The sequence below is a fragment of the Cheilinus undulatus genome, linkage group 20, assembly GCF_018320785.1.
Source record: "Cheilinus undulatus linkage group 20, ASM1832078v1, whole genome shotgun sequence".
Taxonomy (NCBI): Eukaryota; Metazoa; Chordata; class Actinopteri; order Labriformes; family Labridae; genus Cheilinus; species Cheilinus undulatus.
The window spans coordinates 36,886,316-36,909,031 of record NC_054884.1 but is presented as its reverse complement, the minus strand read 5'-3'; the positions used below and the strand labels follow the sequence as shown (position 1 = coordinate 36,909,031).

The 22,716-nt window shown below is 40.0% G+C and overlaps 1 protein-coding gene across 6 annotated transcripts in view; it reads right to left on the bottom strand.

Annotated features, from left to right (window-relative positions):
• Positions 1–22,716, bottom strand: part of zgc:114120 (uncharacterized protein LOC619267 homolog) — a 226,403-nt gene that overhangs the window by 45,929 nt on the left and 157,758 nt on the right. For all 6 annotated transcript variants that reach the window (XM_041816471.1, XM_041816472.1, XM_041816475.1 and 3 more), the window contains 4 exons: positions 20,234–20,363; positions 17,786–17,957; positions 6,263–7,194; positions 3,604–3,693 (listed from right to left, as the gene is read on the bottom strand). In XM_041816471.1, coding sequence (XP_041672405.1) covers positions 3,604–3,693; positions 6,263–7,194; positions 17,786–17,957; positions 20,234–20,363 — 1,324 coding nt within the window. The remainder of the gene's footprint in view (positions 1–3,603; positions 3,694–6,262; positions 7,195–17,785; positions 17,958–20,233; positions 20,364–22,716) is intronic.

The window sequence follows — 22,716 nt, the reverse complement described above, 5'->3', positions numbered from 1 at the left end:
AACCAACCTACAATGATAGCAGACGCCTTTTACTCCATAAATGATGCTGATTGGTGTGGTTATCCTTTTCCCTGGAACGGGCTAGTCAGCTTGAAGCTTTGCAAGATGGATTTGCCTTGGAATCTGATCGATACATCTGCTTTGCTAGTTTTTTCCCCCAAGAAAATCCTCAAAAAAGCTGCAAGATGAAAATGCATAACTCCATCCTGAAGACTTTTATTACTGCAGTCACAGACTTCCTGATACTGATTTCTATACCGACAGAGCTGTGTAAAGCTGTCACATTATTTTAGTCCTCCAGTGAACTCAAAACATGGCTCAATAAATAGAAATGGTCATGTACAACCTCCATGTGACACTTAAAGTTGTTTTTCCTGGCTAAATATTAAAATGACAAAAAATGATATAGCTAAAATGGTCAGTTCTGAGCATTGCTTTTATACTGCCTTTGAGGAATTTCCTGCTCCATTGGAATGCTGCTGCACTGTGTCCTTTTATTCTCCTCTGTTTTGGAAGTGAAATTGTCCTCCTTTACGTGATGTGTCCTCAAATGCTTAATCAGGTTGCCTGTGTTGAGATTGGCAACAGTGTTGCCTCTCCTTGAAATTACAGTCTTGCATACTGTACATGTCACCGTTTTACTTGTCAGACTTGCAAGTGTAAAATACTGCCACACTGCTGACATTTAGCTCGCACCGTAACCTCCAATTTCCACATACAGCGACCACACTGCCATCTGCTGGCAAATCGTACTGCGAGGCACATCGCCCCCTCTCTAGTCTATCAGAGCATCTCCACAGCTGGCACTCCAGACCAGCAGCAGCGCGTGCCTGAAACGACACTTGGCTCCACTTGGTTCGAGATACGCTGCAGGTCTACTTTCAGTGCTGGCTGCTGCCAAACTGCGTCAATACCCGTTAATCAGAAAATAAAACATAATGCACGGACTCCCAGTCACAAATCATCAAATCATTAACATTACATCTCATCCTTCAGCAAGAGAAAAGGGTCAAAGAGAGGTCACAGAGATCAACAGTGCAATTGACAAGGAAAAGTTAACTTTTGAGGACATTTGGCCAAAGAATTTTGCATAAAACCATAGATCCTTTAAGCAAACATTAACCCTTTAACTTCCTCACTCACCCAGTGGCAGAAGCACTGATATCATTGACTTATGCTGGAAAGGATGATAAATTAACCCTAAACGGTAAAATAGTCAACTGTTGACAAACTGTTACTGTGTGAACTTGCAGTCCTCCCATAATCTCTGCCTGCTGATCAGGGCTGCAAGCTGCGGCGCAGCGCTCTAGACACATTCCAGTGGGCGAAGTCGCTTGCCTTCGGTCGGAGTAAACCTGCGGCGCTTCGGTGCATGGCGCAGTCGTCCTATGTGGAAATTGCAGGTGACACACACAGCTGAAGGTGTGGGTATGGGTATCAGCGACAACACATGAGTATGCACTGATCCAATACAGTTTGTTTAACTTTGTATTTTGCTTTATATAGCCATGCTCCATGTTAGTGTTACATAAAATAAATTAATTCTTCTTTGCTGCTCTAAAAACAGCTGTTCCTGTCTGTAGTGTTTTCATGCAGCAAAGAAGAACTGATTTTCGTTTTCTAATTTGGACATAACATATGGCTAAATGAAAGAAATATAAAGCTAAACAAAACAGTACTGGATTGGTGCATAAAAAAAGTGTAATTGCCAATACAAATACCTGCATTTTCTGCAGAATCAGAAATAAAGTCGATACTGGTATTGGAATCTCAACAACCTTTTTTCCCCTGAGCCCCTATCTATCTAAGATGAGTTGAGGACACATATGAAAAACACTGCTGTCCAAATTACAAATCAATTTCAATAGTTTGTACTGTTTATATCCAAACAAAATAGCCCTACATACAAGTGTCAATACAAAATACCTCCATATGAACTATTCACAAGTGTTTTTAGTAAACCTAATTTTAACAATCCAGAGCACACAGAGCCTTGCGCCTCCTCATCCTTGGCATCTCCCAAGTGGATCCCAGACCCAAGGTTGGAAACCAATGATGTAAAGCAAACACATAATCCCAGCAAAGTCACCCACTTGTTTCTAGAGAGGTGCTGTGAAATGATGGTTGCTATATAAGAGGCGCTTTCCCTGCCAAACTTTCAGTCAATTCAGATACAGAGATGAGACGAGCTCCAACAAACCTGCCCATCTGTCTACCCGCATGGTTGTGTAAAATTGCCGTTTTCACAGGATGTGTTCAGTCCACAGAGTCCATGGTAAATCTTGGCCTTTCTGGTCAATGCATGTGTTTCCGCAGCTCACGTTAAGGTCTGTCTCAGGCACTCACCAGAGGCAACACTCTGCTCTGCTCAAGATATGCACCAAATCTTTTTCAATGGTAGCACTTCCAAAACGTGCCAAGCTGAACAAAGCAGACTGCCTATGCTCAAAGCAAATGGTCAGTTTCAAAATAAAGCACCATGTCAATAGTATATCCAATCTTATAACAACTTAACATCAAAACAAGCAGTAAATGAACAGCAAATCAACAACAAAAAGGCAACATAAGATACTGTTTTTATGTCATGAACCTGTAAACCTGGCTGCTCTGGGCTTTGCTTCACTGGTCCACTTTAAAGACTGACCCAGTAGGTGAGGGCGCATGCCCTTAGACAGAGCAATATCAGACTGCAGACAGGTCTTGAAGCACACAGCTGCTGTGGGTTCACAGGGTTAGCCTTAACGCAATAGAAATGACATTTTTACTTGAAAGGTTCTGTCCTCCTCTCCAAACTCCTTCTATGGGGTGCTGCCAAGGTGGATGTGAAATATATTCCATGCTTAACAGTCTATCTGGTGTGTTGGGTTATGAAAAAAAGGTATTTGTCTCAATCATGTGCCCCTTTGAGAAACCTACAATGTACGCTGTCCAAACAAGAAGGGGGGATAATGAACGTAGAGTGACATTATTTAACATGCTGAGACTTTGCATATCAAAAATGCCCATAGCAGCAGAAAAGAACAAAGCTACAAAGTAAAAAAAGATCTACTTTCTTAATACAGTACATTTCTGTATCAATTAAATGTTTTCAAGTCTTAATATGTGGGTATTTTTCCATGCTGCCTGTGCAATAGCAGAAGTAAACAGAGAGGTGAAACATTCTGGAAGCAAATACATTTCATAATGTTTTTTTTCTTGAACCATATTTATCTATACCTAGAAAATAAAAAAATAACTCTATACCTTTATCTCCTTCTCAATGTTGCAAACAGAAACAGTATCTGGAGGAGGCTTTAAGCATTTCTCTGAGGACTCAGCTTCTATACATTCAGAGTATCTAAAGCATTCAGATCTGTTTCCTTATAAAATAAATAGAAAATTCACTTCCACAATAAGGGACCTTCACACTATGGCAGCATAAATAGCAAAAATGGGAAATGTGGGCAATAATATGATATAAAATAAACCATATTGCACACTCAGTGGGAAAAATGGATCCTTTTGAACACTGCATTCCTGTGAGAGAAACTTGTCAGTATATGGAGGGTGTTTTCACATGCATTATTTGTGTGTTTGGTGGTTTTGTGTGTGAGTGTGTCTTACGGGCTTTCTGCCTCAGGCGCTCTGCTCAGCACTCTCTGCAGCAGTCCCGTCAGGCTCGCTATCTGCTTCTCCATGGCCTCCATACGCTCCCTGGATTCACACACCACAGACACACACAGCACTGTAACAGATGTCTGACACATATTTTATACATAATTTATACAAGAATAGTAGAAAACGCTCTGAGAGATCCCACTGTGTTCTCCTTTTAAGCCTTGATTGTAAGTGGAATAAGCACTGTTCTGGTATCATTTTATATTTGCTTCATAATTGAAGGTTGCATTTAAAAATACTGCTCGTGATTAGTAATCACTTATTTTAATAACAGCTTTTAGAATTATCCAGCAGCCAAAATTATAGTAAGACTCTCTAAATTCCATTTGTTTTGATTATAACAGCACTTAGACACACAAGCATTCACACGCTTCCCACAAAAATAATTTCATTTTGATGGAATTGGCACAGCAATGAAATTTCTCACAGAATAAATCAAACCACCAATCCAATTTCTCACTTTGGGCTACCAGTTTGTATCTGTGTTTTTACAGAGAATACTAAATTGATAAGCAAAACACCAAGTAAGTCATTTTTCCCTGCACTATTGTATCAAATCATCTGCAAAAAGCTTGGTTTACAAGGAAAAGGAGGGAAAAGATAACAGCAAATAAACCAACTGCTAACTCATTGTCTAAGTAAATGATAGAACTATATCGTAGTTCACTGTTGTATTTAGCTAGTATCATCACAGATTTGAACAATTCTTTTCGTGAGCTATTGTAGACATGTTAACAACAACAACATAAGCGTTGGTCACAAGTCACAAGAAAATCATTCAGCAAAACAGTGAAAGTAAGAGCAACATATGTGTCAAATACTACTATTTTAGCACACAGCAAACATTATTGACTAAAGGGTTTGTTCTCCCATCTCTTTGGGACTAAAGAAGTAAAAAATAATCATTCCGTGACAAAAGGTCTTGAAATTATCAATGTTTTTACAAAAAAACTCCTTGCATTTTGGGGAATTTGAGTCATTATTTGAAGTACACTAACCCTGGAGGACAAAGTATAGCCCTTCAGAGTGTATTTCTCTCTATTATGAGTCACTCAGACTGTCTTCTGCAGTTTCAAAGCCTGAGCATATGCCCTGTTCAGCAAAGCATGGCATGAGAAGGTAACAGCCTGCCATTGGTTGTCACAGCTCAGTCGCAAAGCATTCTGGGATACAAACAGACAATATGGTGGCAGGCTAACCAGCTAACTGCAGGAATGATCAAAAAATGGATTATAAATGAATAAAACTACGTTTGATATCTGAGTTACTGGTGAGGATTGAATCTTCAAAGACTCTGGAAAGTCATCCAAGTTTCAGGCCTGTTAAAAAAAGTTCTGTAATAGCTGCAAAGGCATAGACAGTGTCATTAGAACAGCAGAACGGAGGGCTTTCAGAAGAAAAAACAACCAAGTGCCAATGACTTACAATTCAAAGATATGTTATTGAGTGTTTGATTGCACATGAAGTAGTCAGTAGTCAACTTCTTGTTTGATGTAGCCTCTCCATAACAGTCAGTGGGTTAAAGTTGGCTAAAGTTCAAGTCACATAAAAAACAACAAAAAACAAAACAAAACAAACAAACAAACAAAAAAAAACATAGTTATGGCCATTTTTGTTTGCCATGAAACAGGAAGTAGCTTTTTCTGAGTCTTACAACACTTGCAGTGAATCTTAACAGAACATTTTTAAATGAGAAAAGAAGAGGATTTGTATACATCTTTAAACATCCTGCAAGATCCAAGGGGTTCTTCTGGAATCAGGTCCTCAGAGGGGTTTCACTGGTCCACATGGAAGTAATTCTACAGTTCATGGAGGGCTGACAAAAACAAATTTTTTTTTGCACATGAACAAAACTTGCATGACAAGACTGTGCTAACTCTCCCTATTAAAGCAGGTTCTTAAACATACATGGTACAAACTTCCTAATACTACAAACAAATTTTGAATAGCAGAGGATTTGAAGTTTCTGTAAAACCCAAAAACCAACAAGGTGAACAGTGTTTTTGTATGTTGTTTCTAATTTCCTCAGAGCGCTGTTTGATACAGTTTGAACCACTCTGCTAAGATTCATGGCTCTACTAGTCTTTTAAGACTTAAAAACTACTTCTGTTTCATAGTGAACCAAAAAAAAAATGTCCATGTCTATGGGTTTTTCTTATGTTACTTAAGCTTTAGCTGATTGGAACCCACAAAAAAATAACAACGACCACAAACATTTAGTTTTCATATTCATAGTACATTTGTGGGAAATTATGATATTTAGAACTCATAACACTTACTACAAGCCACAGTCTCTGTAAAGCACCAATAAATAGCTTATTCCAAGATTTTAAGAACATAAGGCCAAATTTGCTCGGAAAAAGTAAAAATAGGCACCAAGTATCATAAATAAGCTTTGAAAAAGTTTAAAAGCAAATTTGGTTAGAGTCTCAGTTACATTTTAAAGGAATAAGAATTAAATATTTTTACTTCAAGGGATGAATGCTATGCAATATTAATATCAAGCTGCAGAGCTCAGTGGCCTTGAAGGTTTTAGTATGCAGCTCAGAGTGATACTCATGTAAATAAGTGCATGCATGCAGAATTAGTGCAGAGGCTGTCCTACCTTGTCTCTGTTTCGTTCCCCATTAGAGGTGATCCAAACCCTCCGGCGCCTCCTCCCTCTACTCCTCCAGGTCCAGCCATCAAGCAGAGCTGTTCTGACGTCAATCCTAACCCTGGGCCCTGGCCCCGGGCTTTGGGACTATCCCCGAACACTGATGAGGTCACAGAGTCCCTTCTCAAGCTCTGCCTCCCAGGGGAGCCCCGACCCGGCATGGTGCCCCCGTATGAATCCCTCATGTCAGGGATCTTCTGAGGGGAGGACGGCTGAGGCACCCGTAGTCCCATAGCCAACATTGACGCAGCGTAGGCATCATTATAAAGTGGTCCTCCTGGTCTGTAGAGGGCACCACTTTCCATTAGCTCTCCTTGTAAAGCAGCTGCTGTATAAGAGGTGAGAGACCGCATTGATCCAGCTCCTCCCCCTCCTCCCCCTCCTCCTCCTCTGCGGTATAACGATCCATAGGGGTCTGCTCGCGCTGGCAGAGGGGAGTGAGGACCTCCTGCCAGACTCAGACGACTTGGTTCTGGACCCAGAGAGTAGGGGTCTGCATAGATCCCCCCTCCCCCACGCTCGTCGCCCCGCAGCAGCACCATGCTCCTGGATCCCCCCACTTCATCATCAGGCTTCACGTCCCTGCGCTCCAGGATGGCGCTGGAGGAGGCACAGAAGGCCGGCTGGGCGTGGTGGGGCTGATGGAGCTGTGGTTGCTGGTGGGGAGAAGAGTGGTGGGACTGGGAGGCTGGGTGAGGCAGGGAGTGGGTGTGGTGGGGTGGCCCAGCATAGGAAGAGGGTCTGCCTCCACTGTAGAGGAGTCGGGCACGAGACGGTGAGCCCTGGGGTGAGGCGGAGGAGGATGAATGCTGGGAGGACATGGGCGGGTTGCTGAGGCGGCGATTTGGTGGAGAATCCTGAGGAGCATACACCATCTCCCTCTACAAGAAATAACAGAGCAGAAAGTTAACCTTTTATTACCAACAGTCTTTAAACAGGGTGGAAATATTAATTGGCTAAAAATGAGCTAAAACAAATTTTTTATACTTTCGGATTCAACATTTTTTTTCTAAATTATCCACAGCTGTTGGGATGGAGATATTTGTTAATGCAAGGATGACTTAGAACAGCATTTATGCAGAGACAATGGCGCTTTGTAGGAGAGATGATTATGTTCATTTATATCCAGTAATTTGACAATAATAATCCAGACTTTGGCTCCTTCTTAGCTGGACTTTACTTTGTAATGGGAATCACAAGAAAGGGAACATGTATATTTAAGCAATTGGTGACATTTGTTGAGAAAATAACTTATTTCCTCTGATCTGCTGGAGCACATATGTTAACAAGAAACAGATAGACTGGAAATTAGACAGTCTTCCATAGCATTAGCATCCACAGCATTAAAGAGGATTAGAACATTATTGCTATAGGAAATTGATTTTTAAGTAACAGTACAGAACATGTCAGAGTGTGTAATTAGATGGGGGATAAGCAGGAAGTAACAAGCAGCAGGGTCAAATGATCTTCTCTTTTTAATTTAAACATTGCTTATGAAACAGGAGTTTTTATTAAACATGTTTAGGGCACAAATGACTTTTAGGAAATTAGTCTTTTGGTCTTCCATAAAAACAGCATGCAGTGTTTTTATATGCAACATATTTATTAGTTACATGAACAGACAGATTCTAAATTAAAAATAAAAGCTAGACATGTAAATGTAAGTTTTAGCAATTAATTATTTTATTATTATTATTTTATTTTGGAAAAAAGAAAACATAATCCCAATGTTTATTTAAGAAAAGAAATGTTAGCAGGCTTTGTTACATCAAATATTTGGAATTTCCCCTTGCGGGACTAATAAAGGAATATCTTATCTAATCTTTTCCTATCTTATAGATTAAACAGGCCATGGAGCCACACTAAAAAGTACAAATACAGATTTTTGCAGAACTTCAAGGCATGTTGGACCAAAAACTGAGACTGAAGTATGACATAGATGTGGTGACTAAGTTCGCCAAGGGCACCTGTACTCTGGATATCTTTAGCATGTAGGGCACTAAGGATTCGTCCCAGGGTCTGACCCGGGGCTGGAGAGGAGGACCTTACTTCAGGACCCTATGCACCTTACTTCAGATGTTCTGCACAGTAGTGTATGCAAAAAAGCTACAAAACACCCAATTGTCTTGGTGTGATGTAAAAGCTCCATTTCACCACATGTAATGTGATAATCATGCAACTAAACTAATCAATCAAATTTGCTGCCAACACTTTAAATACCTATTAAACTGCATCTGACTCTTGACACTAGGGTTTTTTAAAATGACAGATAGGGAAACAAAAATCAAACAATCTAGATGGCTAATTTGACACCACAGCACAAGCTTCTTTAAGGCTTTCTGAAATGTGATTGCTGTGTGTTGGTTGCTCCTGATTGTTGTGTGTGTGAAGCACATTGAGTTTTCCTACAATGTAGAGTTGAGGTTATGGATATTACTGAAAATGAAATTATATCAACACCTGTTTTGATATCACGGTTAAAAAAAGTCTTGGCATTATTTCTTGTTAATTTCTTGTTTGAAATTGAAGTCAAATTCCAGCTCTCTTTCCAAACTGTAGTTAAACATTCGCAACACTTCAGAACAGAAAGATTGCCAATGCATGATCGTGATTCAAAAAAATCTCCCTTTCATTCACTGCAGCTTTTTGTTAAAAACATGATCAAAGTTTCTGAAAGTTGTAGGACAGATTTTCGAAAAAATCATTCTAACAAAAGAGACTGAAATGCTTTAAGGCATGTGATAACTAAAGGTATCATTATGAACATTTCACCAACTTGACTAAAAATAACAACTCCTAGTTTTACTTTGTGTCTTATATGTGCCTCTGTATCTTCAGTCATGCTTTTTGTCTATAAAGCTGAAGTAGGTATTTCTGGCACAATGTCACCAACTTCTTAGGTGCATGAAGGATGAATAAAGTCTTAAAGGAGATGGAAAGCTCCAGCAACACTTGTAGTTCAGAGAACTAAGGTCTAATAATAAAGCTGTTCTCTAACCTACAAGTGCTGCTGGAGCTTTCTGTTTCCCTGAAGACTTTATTCATTCTTTTTCTTCATGAAAGAAAAAAAAAAGATCCAACTCTGAAGCCCTTCTTCTTACCTTCCTTGCCTTTATTTGAGGAGGACATGATAGTGGATGGTTCAGGAAATCAGAGAGAGTGTGAAATGGCTTGCCTGTTTGCCTGAAAGCCAAGCCTCCACACATGGGACGTGATCCTGGCCAATGGTGCTCCAGCGAATCCCTCCAAGTTGTGTTTTATAAGAATCTCTGCCTTTAACTTTATTCCCAGATATTTCAATGTTTATCCATTTGTCTGCTGGATTATGGAAAAACTTCCAATCTAATTTTAATGAAACTTAATGAAAGGATGTTGCAGGAACCAAGGAAGAGCATATTAAACTCTGGACCAGATCTTTATCGAACTCAGCAATAAAAGCAGATCAGACTTACAAACAAGCCTTAGAGAAGCTCTGTGCTCCACAGTCTCCCAAAGTTGCATTCAGTAAATACTCACAAAGTAGTGTCTGGATATATCTTTATGTCTCCATGATTTGGTGCCGTTTACTGTAACATTGCACAGCCATTCAAAGATGCTGTTTCAAGATTGACAGGAAGGACTCCAAATTGCCCCCCTAAGTGCGCTTTAGGTTGCACTTGATAGTTTATTGACGGACAGAGCATGAAGGGATTATCTTTTGGCATCAATCCTAAACGTCAGAGAGAGAGGAAACAAAGCAGAGCAGGACAGAAAACAGCAGAGAGCAGTGAAAGTGAAAACCCAGTGTCTGATGCTACCAGCCAGGAGTAATAGATACTACGGGGCAGTAACAAAAGAAGACAACACTGTAATTGCTTGTGACGCATAAAGCTATCTCCTGGAGACGCTGCAAATTGAAAAACCAATATTTCTACATAATAACCCTAAGGCCTCTTACAACAACACCCTGTGGACAGCCTGGCAGCAGACTAATGACTCGAGTGCCATCATCTACCATCTTGTATCCAAGCAACAGCCTCGTATCGACACTTTGCTTAAACTGGGCTGAAGACATGCCGGCATTTTATTCCACCTCTAAGACCTCCTGTAGTTATAAGACGGCTCCGGCAGGTAAATTCACTGAAGTCTCATCTAGGGTTGGGTGACACGGACCAAAGATTACATCTCGACATCTTTTAGCTGAATGGTGACACAAGATAAATAAATGGTTGTCATATATACGAACTACAAGCTTATATGATTCTAGGAAAAGTCAAACATGGTTTGAAACCAAATTAAAAGTCCTCACTGGAAAATTTTTCATTTTTGTGAACTTATTCAGAAAAACTACAACACAATTGCACAGAACATTGGCCTCATTTCTGTTTATTGAGGTTGTAAAAATGATCTACACTCTTAAATACCATGAGTTTCAAAATTATCAAATCTTTGTTATACTGATGATCAGTGGTATCAAAAAATATGTGAACTTATAGAGCAACTTAACCCTCTTATTCAGCTGAATTCCCTTGTATATGGATATTCAGAAGTGTTGCTGTTTGCTTTCTGTTTTGAAATAAGGTGTATTTACCAAACAACAAACTGACATTTTGTTTTAATGGATGAGTTTCACATAAGTAGGGAGAAAAGCTGTTAAAATACTTCCCTGGTTTGTGCTGCAGGCGATCCCAAGAATGGTTTACAAGTAGCTCACAGTGCAAAACAGGAAGGCCACTTTGACAGCTTTCCTCCCACGTGTGAAACTCAACACATATAGCACTGGTCTCTACCAAGTGGCAACCTCTGGCCCTAAAAAAATTATGCCAATGCGGAAGTGCAAAAAATTGCAATACGGCGAGTGTCCACTTGAGGCTGGCTGCAGAAACATTAGAAGTCTCATACACAACATGTTAAAAAGTAGTTTTTACACTAGAAAGAAACTGGTTTACAGCCAAAAAAAAAAAAGAAACGTGTTTCATTAACTAATGTCTTCATGTCCTCTCACTTTACTATTTTTTTATGTACCACAATCGTTTTGATTATAGCCTATATAGGAAAAACCTCACTGTACACGATTGGCACGTCTCATTTGATTGACAGGCACCTTGATTGGCAGACGCATACCTCCAGAAGGCTAGCTTTAATGCTAGCTTAGCTGACAGGAAGTTGAGCTCTGTGGGCGGGATCTTGTCTGCCGATAGGTTGATCCAGAGTTTGGTTGAGACAGTGATTACAATATGGAGGCTGCCATGGATCGGCTTCAAAAGCTTTTTGAGTTGGCCTATTGTTATCAAATGGCTGATGTCACACAGGCATTGTCCAATACTTTTTAGAGTCTATGGTCTCTACATGTCATCTTTTGGTACAGCTAACATATCAGCTGGACATATCAGCGTATCGGTATTGGCATTGGTATTGGTTTAAATGAGTTTGGATATATCAGCATATCAGATATCAGCAAAAATCCAATATTGTGCATTGCCAACATTTGGAAATGTTGATGAAACTGGTGAAGAGAAAGTGTAATTCAGACAGTATGGAGGAGCTTGCGTGCAACTTTTGATCATTAAAATTTACATTGGGTGTATAGCATCTTTATTTTAGTAGTCATGGAATCAAACAGGTGCTGATATCATTTGATTATTACCAATACTAAATATCTCCTTAAAGTAAAATATATAAAATAATAGTTCTCCATTCAGACCTAATAAGTTATCTTGTGGTAATTAAGCATACTACTTCCTGTAAACCATCTTTTTACCGAGCACTGAAGTCAACATCAACATAAACTAGACTGAAACCGTCTTGCCTCCATCCATTTTATAAATATATGGATCCTGCTTAAAAACTTTATATATGTCCCAGCCCATCTTCTCTCAAGGCGATGTTCAGACTTGTAAATCAAAATCTGGCAATCAATCTCATCCTTAACCACGCTCTGTGGTCCGCTCTCAGGCCTGCAGAGGCCCTCAGTAATCTCGGTCATACTTTCATGGTCTGCAATCAGGGAATAATCTGGACTCTGCTGGCTGTGGTTCAATAAGCTCACACACAAACACACAGTCGTCCTAGTCAGTCACCTTGGCAGTGGCAGAAGCAGCGATGCACCTTAAACACATAAAAACTCAAGGTGAGCCTGCTGGTTTGATAAAGCTGTAAAACGCTCAGAAGATTTCAGAGCCACGCACAAAACCAAAGATGGCGAGCAGTTCCCACGAGAGAGAGGAAAAACTGACCTCTAAAACATTAACAGGCAGCAGGGAGCGAGCACACAGGCAGGGGGAAAGCAATCACACACATGAGCATGTAAACAAAAAGGCCCCAGGGTGTTTGATTGGCGGCAACAGGAACAACAAACGTGTCAAAAATGGCCTGCTGTTGACAGCTGTTTAGCATTCAGATTCATCTTTCACAGTGTATGCCGCGTATGTCAGCTTCTCTGTAATGTAATTTATCCAGTTCATAATTTATCTTATTCTATAAAAGCAGCATTCTCCAACACTTTAAATTACCGCTTTCTCATTTCCATAATCGTTCTGTAATTACACTGCAACAAAACGCAAGGTCTTGTATAGAAAATACAAACAGTGCAGAAATGAATGGCATTATCCACTCCGTCTATCTATGGGAAACGCTTTATTTGGCTCCAGCTGTAACCGAACACATAGAGCATTAGTAATCACGCTAATCAGCCTGATGCCACATTCACTCTGCCGGCAGCTGACTGATGAATTAAGATAAATCCTGAGGTGTCTCATCAATTAGAGCACAGAACAGAACAGGAGGGATGTTTCAGGGACTGAGATTACAGCCAGGACAAGTGGTCAGGATGAGGAGAGGCACTTCTTCACAGTGTGAGATTTCTGCTGCTTGAGGTCACTTTAGGAAAATTATAACAAATGGTTGGCTGATAACTAGAGTGAAATAGCTTGAGATCACGGATGTTGTTGTCTTTATAATTAAACAGCTCTGTTACTGATGTAAATTATAGTTGGAGGAAATCATGTAAGTGTCTGTTATGCCAAATTTTCAACAATTTATCAATCCATTTACCTTAAATGCCAAGATTCTAAATTCCACCACTAGGGGGCTCTGAATCAAAACAAAAACAGAAGATGTTAGGGGTAGTGAAGAATCACGGGAGGGATTTCCTGCTACCTCAGCCTCCAGTTAAAATTAACTCTGAATGGACCAGTCAAGTAAAGGAGGGGGGAGCTGAAGCAATATATACGTATACGCTGCACTTTCGAAATTCGTGTTTTTCATCTAAAAAGTTGCCTGTGCCAAATTACCTGTGTGATGAGTAGGAATGGAGATTGTCTTTTTTGCATGCAAATTGCATGCGAATACCAGCTCAGCCAATCTTATTTCTTCAAGCTGAAATTACCGTGCTTAACAAATTTATTAGACCACCTGTCATAAAAAACGAGAAAACATAAATATTTTGATGAAGTGCTTTGATGCGGACTCTTTCATTTTCAGTGAGCTCTCCACGTTTTACCATTTTGAACAGGAATGAGGGATTTCAAACTGAATTCACCTTTTTATACCCAAATTTGAGCTGGCTCACTGGGCTTCTCTGAGAAGTCAGAAATGAATCAAGCATAACATTCAACCACTAAAACTCATTTTTCTCTTCAGGAATCAAAGTAAATAACTATAATTTGACATATTAATCAAGAAATATTAATGTGCTTTACTATTTTTTCAGTTTTTCTGTAAATCAGTCAATTTGAAAATTCATGGATAACAATAATAATCATATTTTAGCATTAAAAACATTATTTCGGCTAAACTGATGTGCTTTAAGTATATGTGCCCCCCCCACCCCCCCCAGAACTGATGTATGTCTTTATTCCAGTGAAAAGATAAAATCACATTCTATCACAGAACCAGTGAGACTTGACAGTAGTATCAGTAAGCTAAAACATAAAAGACTCATGGGTTTGAAAAATACAGAACCAGGTTTTTTATGTACCTAGGTTTTGATCTCCATCTCTAGTTATCGGTATACTACCACCTTACACCTCAACTTTGCTGGAGTGCAATATTGGTAGCTACAGGTCTCCCCCTGCTGATTTGTTACTTCTTAAGTAAGCTGAAGAACTTGGTAAAACAGCATTTTCCTTTGATACCTTGAGCTCATGAAACAACCTTCAACAAATTCTTAAGACTGAAGTTGTTCCCTCTCCTTCAGATTTTAGGACTTTGATTTCTAGACACTGTGTTTCACATTGCAACTATTTTACTTGATTTTAATTCATCTTTCGTTGTGACTCACTTTGCGTTGTTATCACTGATTGTTTCTATATACTTTGTTTAATTATGCTGTTGTTTTATGTGCTTGTAATCTAGATGATGGCACTGCAAATTGGAAAACCTCAATGCCTTCTGGGAATAAATAAAGGCTTGAAATGAAAAGTAATTAAAAAATAAAGCAATTAAAAATTTGCCTCCTGGCACAGATGACCTGGTGATTAGGATGCAGCCCATAGGTTCAAGACCGGCCTGTAGCTCCTTTCCCGTATGCCTCTCCCTAACTCTCTCATCCCTGTTTCCGATTCTATCCACTTTCCTCCTCTATCAATAAATAAGATAATTTTGGGGGCTTTTATGCCTTCACTTGATGTAACAGCCGAAAAGAGATAGGAAACATTTGGAGAAAGCGGGGAGGACAGGCACCAAACATGCACTGAGACGAGGAATAGATTCCTTAACCAGCACATCAAGGACTACAGCCTCAGCATATGCACTGCCAGCTGAGCTAAATTTGCGCCAATGGCTGAGCTTTTTTAACATATTTTCTCAATTACACAAGGATCCTACATGTAAAAAAATTGTGCTGATTGTGCTGGTTTGATTCATAAGACTGCGAAATGAACTCCTCAAAGCCTGTTGTATCATATTTTATTATGTATCTATCGAATCAATATAATCAATAAATTACTACAAAAAACTTCTGAATACAATCTGATAGATGATAAAAATGCCCTCAAGTGGATTATCAGTAACCAAAAACACCTAATTTATCAAAAGAGCTACCAAAAATATTTACTGTAAATTTCATGGAAATTTGGATTTGGATTTTTTGGATTTCGGTAGAAGGTTCAACGTATTTAACGTTAGAATTTTCTGGCTATTATTTACAGGCATCAAAGGGTTAAAGGGGTTGTTCAGAAAGTTCCTTATCATTGTTTAATGTTGTTTTGGGCTTTTGAATATGAGGTGGTTGCACTCTAGTGTGTGCATCTATACTCTGCAACAACAGTATGTTTTAAGGGACTACTTGATATCTGAACTCACTTGCCTGCCTCCTATGCAAACAACAGCCCATACATGATTTCCAAAGCTCTCTCCTTTTGGCTTGGTATCCCTACATGCTGAACATAATGAAGATGCTGATGACAAGGAGGAATAGGGGTAAATCGCAATGGCGTTAGATGTTGGTTCCCAACCTGGGGTCAAGGGGCTTCAAAGATCTCAGGAGTGGCCAGAGCTTTGTCTGATCTTAGGTTTTCAGAAATAGATTTTCGCAGAGGAACTAAAATAACAATAGAACATTCCAAGGCCTTTCGGTAAGCATAACATTTATACATATTTCTTTTGTGTTTCACTGAAGAAACATTCAAAATTTCTGAAGATATTTGATGGCAATGTGCCTTTTTTCTATGTGTGGGTCATCGGGGAGGTCTAAAATTTTCTTAGAAGTAAGTAGGGAGGCTCAAAGAAAAAAATGTCAGGAACCATTGAGTTAAGAGGCTATAGGTGTCTTTTTTTTAACAGCTTTTCTCCCTCATGTTGTCATAAACATGCTTTTAAAGGACACAGTAATAATTTTTTGGCAAACGAGTCTTACGGAGTACTGATTAGATTTCCCAGTTGCAAATACAAGGGAGTTAATGGGTCTTTTCAAAATAAGCTTGTTCTAAAAGCTGGCTGCATGTGAACAGCGGGAGAGTCTCCCATTTGAGAGCTGCTTTCTTTGTTGTTGTGGTTTAAAGATAAAAAAGCCAAACAGTTCAAAACAAGAGAAAAAATAGCTGTTACTGCTGAGTTGAGCCAAATAATCTGGATCTCTAAAAGAGCTGGAATCCTCAAACCTTCGAGCTGGGCGGAGTGGAAACAAGTGAAGTCATGCTTTTGTTTACTAGAGGAGTAATGCTGGTCGTATCAGCTGATAGGGCAGTCCTTGATGCATACTAGCGCATTTGAATCTAGACAACCAATACAGCCGTGATGAAAGCCTCCCAGATTGCCTACAAGTGTCTTCACAAAGCATAAAGGATTACCACTTGATATCTGAATGCCCAAAACTGGTATAAATTGCTGTCAATGTAGTGTGTAAACAGGGTCAAGGACAACAAGAGAACAGAGAAGGAGGCCCATCTGATTCATGGGCATCATAGCTATCACGGTACAAGAACTAGCATATCGTTAACAAGCAGGATTACAAACTCCATGTGGTGAAAACAGATGTTACTAAGAGAGCTACACAGCAGCACAGAAACTGTGTACTGTGGACTTTGTTAAATTCAGTGGAAATCGTCACACAGGAAGCTTCTTTCTCTCTGGAGGACCACCCAGAACATCAGTGCAACTTTATTCAGGATTTTACAGTAGATCAATGCCAGACAATGGCAAACCTGTCTGGAAATTTCCCCAAACTGAATGTCAGCATCCTGCACTGCTGTGTCTGTGAGTGCACATGAATGAAGGTGAATAATTATAAAGCCTTCTCTCCTTAGACAGACTAAATGTAGTCCATTTTCCATTCACCATCATTTTACTACTACTACTACCCCTCTCTGCATCCCTGACCCCATCCTCAGATGAACCAGACCTCAGTCCATCATCTCTGAAACAGCTTTGATGATTTTTCTCCATCTGCAGACATCCTGCTGAGTCAGCACCGTGGCTGTGAAGGGCTGGCTCTGATCCAGAAAATGTAGAGCTGGAGTAAGGTTACATGATTCACTAACACCATCTAAGAGTGTGAGTCGAACTTATGCTCGGGCACGTTATGTAAAGGACAATTGGTGTTTGTAAACAGAAATAAAATCAGAGTTACGTGGGAGAGGAAGCTGCGAGGGGGCGAATGGAGAAGAAAATCTGAGGGGAATAACAGAGTGTATTATTCTCTGGATGATTTGGTAGGCTGCAATCTGCCACCACCAGAAAAAGACAAGTGTTTGTCTCGCTCTCTAATCGGTGAGTCATAAGGCAGCTGCACAGAGAATGAATTGGTAATGATGAAAAAGGTGACTGTAGCTGAGGCAGAATCCTTTTCTTGGCTTTACTTTACATTTTGGCACCAAAATAATCCAAAAACAGATGAAACCTCATGGATATCGTACAGTTTTCTCTTATGAACTGTGATTGGCCTCTACTACAGCTGAGACAACTCTTAAAATAAATGTGACTCAGTAATGCAGAAAAGGGAGCATGTTTTGCTCCCACACAAAGATGGCAGAGGAAGATGAAACGAACACCTACCCTCAGGTCTCCGTTGGCCAGGTGTGGGTTGTGGTGTCCGGGGTAGGTGCCATAGATCGGCTCTTTGCAGTAAATCTTAATTACGCAGCGGTCCTGAACATCCCGTGGGTCCTCCAGCTCGTAGAAGACATTACGGGTCTCATCTTTGATCAGCAGCGCCGTGCTGGGAGACCTGAACATCGATAGTCATCAGAGCAACAACAGAAACATCAACACGCTGATAAACAGTCCATGCACAGACAATTCAGCTCCTATTACAGCTAATAATCAGTGATGTACATTCAGTTAGGGACTCAGGGGGAATTTAAGAATCTTAGACGGCACAAGGGGCTGTAATGAGAAAATAACCTTTGGCTAATATTCATAGAGTATGGATTCTTGCTGATAAAAACAATGAGAAGTGTGCATACTGCTCAGCAGTTTCTGTGCAGATTTAACAGATATCTATAATTAAAACATGTATTATAATGCATCCTTTTTTTGGAGATTGGATTCAATCAGACATTTGTGATCCTTAATGGGTCGTTCTGAAGAGCTCAGTGTCTTCAAGCATGGTACTGTGGTGATGCCACCTTTGCAATAAGTCGGTTCAAGGAAATGTCATCCCTGTTGGATATTCCACGGTTAAGTGCAAGTGATATTATTAGAAAGTGGAAGCATTTAGGAACAGCAACTCAGCCGTGAAGCGGAAGACCATGTACAATCACAGAGTGGGGTCAACAACTGCTAAGGCGCATGGTCCATAAAAGTTACAAGTACTCTGCTGATTCCATAGCTGAAGAGTTCTGAACTTTTACTGGCATTAATGCAAGCACAAAAACTGTGCAGCAGGAGCTTCATGAACGGGTTTCCATGGCCCAGCAACCACATGCAAGCCTCACATCACCAACTCCAATGCCAGGTGTCAGATGGAGTGGTGTAAAGCACAATGACACTGAACTATGGAAAACTGTAAACGTGTTCTGTGGAGTGACAAATTACACTCCTCTGTTTGGCAGTCAGATGGGCAGTTGTGTACCAACTGCGAAGGGATAATGGTATGGGGCTGTTTGTCAGGGTTTGGGCTAGGTCCCTTATCTCCAGTGAAGGCCAATCTTAGGCCCCGTCCACACAGAGACGAACACGATATATTGCCGTTTTGTTTTGAAAAAGTTTTCCGTAAAGAAGGGATCGTTTAAGGAAATAACTGCGCAAGCATGGAACCACTGAAAACGACTGAAAACATTGTAGTGCATATGCCAAGCCTGTATGTGGCACTGTATTGCTGCCACGGAAATGCACCAAAAGAGAGAAGAAGATCACAGAAAACTGACACAATCTTTCTTCTAGTTGGCCTTCTGGTTGTTCTCCTCGTTGGATTTAAGAACATATGGTGTGTGCGTTTTGCAGTGGTTGGAAAGGAGCATCAGATGTTGCTGTAAAAGCCATAACAAGCTCAGTAGCTTCTGCAGCACATACACAACCCTGTAATCTGACAGTGTTGTTTTGACTGGATCTGCACAGGCGTCTTTAGAGAGCTACGCTATGTGTGACGTAATCGTTTCAAAAATGATGCGGTTGGCCATCCACATGGAGACGAAACAGTAAGCGTTTGAGGATTAGTTCACTCTGGGACCCAGTTTCAAAAGTATCGTTTACAGTCACCCATAACACCGTTTCTGTGTGGATGAAACGCCGATACGACAAAACATTTTTGTGTATACTCCTGAATTCGTCTCCGTGTGGACAGGGCCTTAATGCTTCAGCATACAAAGACATTTTGGACAATACAATGCTTCCAACCAAAATTTTGAAACTAAGGTGCAGTTTTAGTGAAGAAGGCAATAAAAAGGAAGGTACTTTAATGCAGATCAGAGTAAGATCTTTCTAAAGATGCAAAAAATGAACAATGCAGCCATATGACACAGCAGTGGCCTTCTACATTTAAAATCTATTTTTTAAACAGTAATCAAGTGTGTCTTGTATGACATACATACCAAAGAAAACTTCTGTTAAACCATTAGGGTCAATATGTATTAATACGTAGGGTTCGCTTTAATATGAATGTTTAAACGTGTTCTAAAGGAGTAACAATCAAGAATCAAATTTAAGTTTTGCTTTAATTTGTGGTTTCTGTGATTTTTTTATGCTCTGACTCTGAAGTGAAATTTTGACCTGAATGTCTCTTTTTCACTCCATTTTTTATTTTATTGATATTTTGTCTTGTATTTATAGTTCTCATCCTTGAGCGTTCACAGACTTTCTTATATTAATTTCTGTGTCTGAGGATGAAAACAATGCGTTACTTAGACCGCTCAGCCCGTGATTGATTTATAAAAGTATACAGTAAATGAAGTGTGAATGAAGAGCTGCTGCTGTTTAAACGAACATCTAGGAAAATCAATAAACATGTCCACAGTTCAATAACTCATGAACACACAGAGGCAGGTAAGGGGGAATGGAGAATACCTGAGCATTGCCATGGTGAGTCTCTGTGGGAACATGTGCACAATGAGCGCCCTCAGAGTGTCCAGGCTGGTCAGCTCGTGGGTCAAATGCACCCTGCGGGTCTCCTCCCCGAGCTGCAGGAACAAGATCCCTGCAAGAGGAGAGATTGAAGTTTAAAGTCATGGATGAAAATGTAGAGTGAAATCGACAAGGTTTCACCACCAAATATTAATCCTTTTTTGTTTAGAGTGCAAAAGTGTCAATTAATAACCAGTTTTTCTCTTCACAGCCCTTTTTCATATATTGATAACAATGTTAATAATGCAGACAACCGCAGCAGTAGCCAAGAAGCTACTGCTTCTGTGGGTTCCACAATCATTTGATTGTTGATTAACCATTTTATGAATTACTAAGGTCACATTTGTTTGCCTATTAAAACTAAGATGCCTTATCAAATATACACAGTGTCATCCACAGAGGAGCAACAAAATAATTAATTCAATGACAGAGAAGATTAATAACGTTAACGTTAATGTTTGGGCTTTTTGTCTTTACTCAGATGGGACAGCTGGAGACTGGAAATACAGAGAGAGAGAGAGAGAGGGGTGAAGACATACAATATAGCAATCAGTGCTTACAGGACTACAGCCTCAGATATGGGCGCCTACTCTACCAATTGAGCCAAACTGGCATCCCCTCAGCTCCTTTTTCAGATTTATTTTGGGGGGTTTTGCTTTAATTTGAAGGGGACAAGACAGTGAATTTTACAGGAAATCAGGGAGAAAGTGTGAGGAATGACTTAGAAAGCTTATGGAGAATACAGTCACACAATCCATCCATCCATCCATTTTCTATATCGCTTATCCCACTGAGATCGCTATCATTGGGCGAGAGGCAGGGTACACCGTGGACTGGTCACCAGTCAATCACAGGGCTGACATATAGAGACAGGCATCAGGCACGCTCACAACTAAGGCCAATTTAGAGTCACCAGTTAACTTAATGAGCAGGTCTTTGGTGGTGGGAGGAAGCCGGAGAGAACCCACGCATGCAAAGGAAGAACATGCAAACTGCACAGAAAGGCCCTGACTGGGAAGTGAATCAGGAACCTTCTTGCTATGAAGCAACAGCGCAGTTGCAAAATAAAAACATAAAATAGAATATAAAAATTACAGAAAGTGATTAGTCTGGTGAGCTGCCTCATAATTTTTGTTGTATGCCTCTGCCAACCATTCCCAGTAGATATCACCTCAAGACCACTTTTTCTTGAACTTGCATTTCCCCGTCTTATTCTCCTCCTCTCTTTCTCATTACTATTTGTAAATGTGAACAAAATCACTGTTTTAAAAGCTGCAATAAATGCTAAAAATTGTCCTTTGGACAAATAAATCTACAAGAAGAGAATAAAATAAATCATGGCATCAACTAGACAGTATACATTGTAGCAAAGAACTCAGCCATCTAAAATTTAAGACCCCCACAGGTAAAAATAAGACTTCTTAAGATATTTTATGACCTTAAATACTACAAATCTAATCTGATACTTTTAAAGGACCTGCAGGAACCTTCCTCTCCCTTACAGCTACTCTCCATTAATGTTAAATCTGCCTGACTGTCATCAGTGATTCCTAAAAAAATAGCTGTGTTAATATCTGTAATTTGTTGAGGTGCATTGTTGCTAACATTAAGGCTAATGACCATCATTCCTAACGCACCTTGGTAAATTTATTCCAATCCATGATATCATGTTTGTCAGCTGAGCTAATAGAGTCCCATGAAATGACACATCATTATCATCCACCTGGAAGCTGCAAGCAGAGTGTGAGCAGAGTGACAATTCTCACATATTAGGAGTGAGCGCAGTGTAGTGATGAAAGTGGTAATCAACAGCTTCAACCAGCAAAACGAGTGTTCCTTAAGAGCATAAAGTAGCTTGCATTTAAGTTTTTGTTTTTGCTAAATCTCCCACACTCTTCTTAAATTTTGCAGGAGGAGAATAATTCTGCACATATGCTCTGTTAAAAAGCACAATAAATCATCGCCTGCGTTTGCTCCACTTTTTCCAGCTCCTGCACATGCATACGCCTCCCTTTCATATGTGAGAAAGATGTTTTAAAGCACCGGATGATTTGGCTTCTTGTGTAAGTCATAAATCAAAGATGACAGGTAGCTTAGTGAGATCATTAGGAAGCATTAGACAGCTCTGTTTATATCCAGAGTTCCTGAAGGCAGCAGACTGAAGTCTGACTTTGACTTTGAGGGCTGAATCAGGATCAGCAGATTAACACTCCATGCCTTCAGGCAACACAACTCAATCAGCAATTCTCTGTTAGAGGACGTTGCTTTAGAGTCACAACTTCAGCATCTTGTTTGCTGCAGCTTGTCAAACACATCAAATAACAGTTTGCACTGATAAGTGATTGACTCTTGATGTTTTAAAAAGATCAGACATGTCTAGAGTCAATGAGGCTGCTGCAAAAGGCAGCTAGGAATCTGTGTACAAT